At 55.9% G+C, this 3339-nt stretch overlaps 1 protein-coding gene across 1 annotated transcript in view; it reads left to right on the top strand.

The window, feature by feature from the left end:
- Window positions 1-486: 486 nt before the first annotated feature.
- ANGPT4 (angiopoietin 4) overlaps window positions 487-3339 on the top strand; it is a 43748-nt gene continuing 40895 nt past the window's right edge. The window contains exon 1 of the mRNA XM_007124227.4: window positions 487-931. Within this exon, the coding sequence (XP_007124289.1) occupies window positions 623-931 (309 nt within the window). The 5' untranslated portion in view covers window positions 487-622. The remainder of the gene's footprint in view (window positions 932-3339) is intronic.

Genomic DNA, 3339 nt, shown 5'->3' with positions numbered 1-3339 from the left:
CCCCTTTGCTCCCTGTAAGGTCACTTCACTGTGTTCCAAGGCTAAATGGGAATCAAAGGGGGGAAGGTGGAGCGGGGAGAGAAGGGGAAGGCGTTGGGGGCTGAAATTTGAGATCCCAGCCTCCCTGTGGGGGGAGGTTGGAGAGAGAGACACCGAGAGACAGAGACAGGAAGAGAGAATTCAGTTGCCTTTGGTTTTCCAAAGCGGGCAGCTTGGGGGTTTGTGTGTGTGTTGTTTTCTTTCCTCTGCTCAGGCAGGGAGGCCAGGCCTCCCCTGGATAATCCAAGGACTCAGAGGCGAGGCAGGCAAGCCAGTGCAGGCACATGGCAGTGTGCGGACAAGAGTGAGGAGGCAGGAAGGGAAAGGGGGAAGAGAGGTGAGGGGGTGTCTGGGGCGGGAGCCTGAGGCGGTGGGAGGAAGCGGAGCAGCTGTGGTATTTGGAGCAAGTATAAATAGCCGCCTGGACGGAGCTTGGCCAAACAGGGCTTTGCAGCTGCAGCGGCTGTGCAGGCGGGACTGGCCACTGTTGGCCACGGTGGGTGCAAACTGGGCAGGGAGACAGGCGGTGGACAGGCACGGCCCCTGGGCTCTGACCTGACACCCCTCGCCATCACATCTCTGGATGCCTTCCCTGCCAGCCATGCTGCTGAGTGGCCTCCTCCTCATTGTGGCCACCACGACTGTGGCCCAGCGGAGGGGGCAGGAGGCCGGCGGGCGCCGCCGGGCACACCGAGTCCAGCATGGCCAGTGCAGCTACACCTTCGTGCTGCCCGAGCCTGAGCCCTGCCCGCCCGAGCCCGAGGCCTTCGGGGGCTCCAACAGCCTCCAGAGGGACTCCCCGGCAGCCGCACTGAACCTAGGGGACTGGCCGACCCAGCGGGTACGACAGCTGGAAAAAATGCTAGAGAACAACACACAGTGGCTGCAGAAGGTAAGGGTTGGGCCTGCAGGGGGGTGGTGCGCAGCGAGCAGCAGGTGAAACATCTACCCCAGAGGCCTGCCCTGGACACAGACGGCTAGGCTGATAGGTCCTTTGTCTCCAAATTGTATGGGTTGGGATGATGAGACCCAGAAAGAGAGGAGCCTGAGGCCACACAGCAAGACTGGGCGGAGTCAGAGCTGGAAATCTGACTCCCTAACTGCCATTCATTCATTCATCCGATTAAGGGCCAGGCCCATCCTAGGCGCTGGGGATACAACAGTAAACAGAACCGTACATCCCGGTCTGGACTAGTGGAAGAAAGAAGCAATAAAGAGATGAACAATAAATATCTTTTCTGTCAGATGGTGAAGCAAAATGAAAAAGGGAAAAAGGCAAGGAATGACCAGAGGTGACTATTTGAGGTCAGATAATCCGAGAGGACTTCTCGGTGGAGGTGACGTTTGAGCCCAGAGAACAAGCAAAGTGATGAGGCAACCCAGGAAGGTATCTGGTGGGAGGGCCTTCCTGGCAAAGGGATCAGTAAGTACAAAGGCTGTGTGGCGGGAATGTAGTTGGGTTACCTGGGGAACAGCAGGGTGGCCAGTGTGGCTGGAGCAGAAAGGAGGAGGACAGAGGGGTGAGAGACAAAATCCGAGAGATGAGGGGAGGGCAGACCATGTCGGGCCTTGGAGACCACTGGGAAGGATTTTGGCTCTTTCTCTGAGCATCACGGGAGCCATTGCAGGGTTTTGAGCAGGTGAGAAACACCTGATTTAGTTTTAACAGAATAGACTGTAGGAGAAGATTTGATGCTGGGAGCCCAAGGAAGAGACCACTGCAGCCACCAGGCAAGAAGTGATAGAGGTGTGGAAGAGGACAGGGCTGGGGGAGGGGGTGTGTCCTGTCAGGTTCTAGTATATTCTGAAGAGGGCGCGAATGGGCTCTGCTGATGAATTGAATATGGCGTGGCAGAAATCAAGGAGTTGAGGACCCCACTGCCATTTTGGCCCAAGGCAGGGCCACTCTAGGGTCTCCTGTCCTCATACTTTCAGCAGACACTCTGAGCACCCTCCATGTGCCAGGCCCTAGGCAAGACACTGAAGTACAGAGGTGAACGAGGCAGGTTTGGCCCTGGGTGGGGTGGGGGCGGGAAAGGCATCCTGTGGTGTCCAAGATGGGGAGCAGTCCCTCCTTACCCATGGTTTCCAAATTTTTCAAATCATCTGCCCAATCAGCAAACGATGCTTCGCTCCCCCAATACATGCATATTTATTTAGAATTTACGCACGTGCGCCCATATTAATATAATACGTACAGGGTATGAGGCAAATGAAAATAGAACTTTAAGAAGATAAGCTATGACATCATGTAAACTGAAGTTCTGGTGGTTTCCTCCTGTTTTCCAAAGGATTGCCTTCTGCATACCCTGGGTTGATCCATCCCTCAGGTGGAGAGGTTGCACTATATGTATCTAATCAAGCTGATTTGTGCACACACCCGAATACACACTTAACCTCCTGTTTCATTCCTGCCCTGGCCATCTATCTCCCTAGCCCCCCACTGACCATCTTCCCATAGTCCCTGCCTACTTGCCCTCCACCCCTCCTGCCCTGCAGCACTTCCAGCTGCCACCATCCTACCCCTGGATCCCCCTTCAAGGGAGCTCTTGGCCTCATACACCAGAGCCCAACCCAGGGAGCTCCATGCTGCCTTGAAATCTGTGTGTGTCTCTTCAGGCAGCTGTTTCCAGTCCCATAAGGGTCGTGCCAAACCTCACCTCCTCCTCAGGCCTCCATCTTCACCCCCTGCCCATCCTCTCACCAGACCATGGATCTCCTACTTCAAAGAGAAATGGGGCCTGCCCCACACTTGCAGATTCACCCGTGCACCCACCAGTCCCCAGGGCCTTTCTCTGGCTCAGAGGGAAGTGTTCCTCCATGAGCCAAGGCCACTCTTCCCTACCTGCGGGTCCCATCCCTTGCAGCCCCTCAACCTCCTCAAACCAACCATGCCCTCCTGTGTCTCTAACAACACCTCCCTCTCTGCTGTTCCTTCCCCTCAATCTTTAATTGCATCCAAGTATCTCCCATGTTAAAAAAGAAAGAGAAAGAAGGGAATGAGGAGGAAGGAGAACAAGCCCCTTCTCCAACCCCCACACCCTCTGACGTCTGGCCTGGCTCTCAGAAATCCACAAGCTCGGGCTTCCCTGGTGGCGCAGTGGTTGAGAGTCCGCCTGCCGATGCAGGGGACATGGGTTCGTGCCCCGGTCCGGGAAGATCCCACATGCCACGGAGCAGCTGGGCCCGTGAGCCATGGCCACTGAGCCTGCGCTTCCGGAGCCTGTGCTCCGCAACGGGAGAGGCCACAACAGTGAGAGGCCCGTGTACCACAAAAAAAAAAAAAAAGAAAAAAGAAAT

Source organism: Physeter macrocephalus, chromosome 14 (assembly GCF_002837175.3).
Source record: "Physeter macrocephalus isolate SW-GA chromosome 14, ASM283717v5, whole genome shotgun sequence".
Classification (NCBI taxonomy): domain Eukaryota; kingdom Metazoa; phylum Chordata; class Mammalia; order Artiodactyla; family Physeteridae; genus Physeter; species Physeter macrocephalus.
The sequence above is the reverse complement of the archived record's forward strand: the minus strand, read 5'-3'. Positions and strand labels throughout refer to the sequence as shown.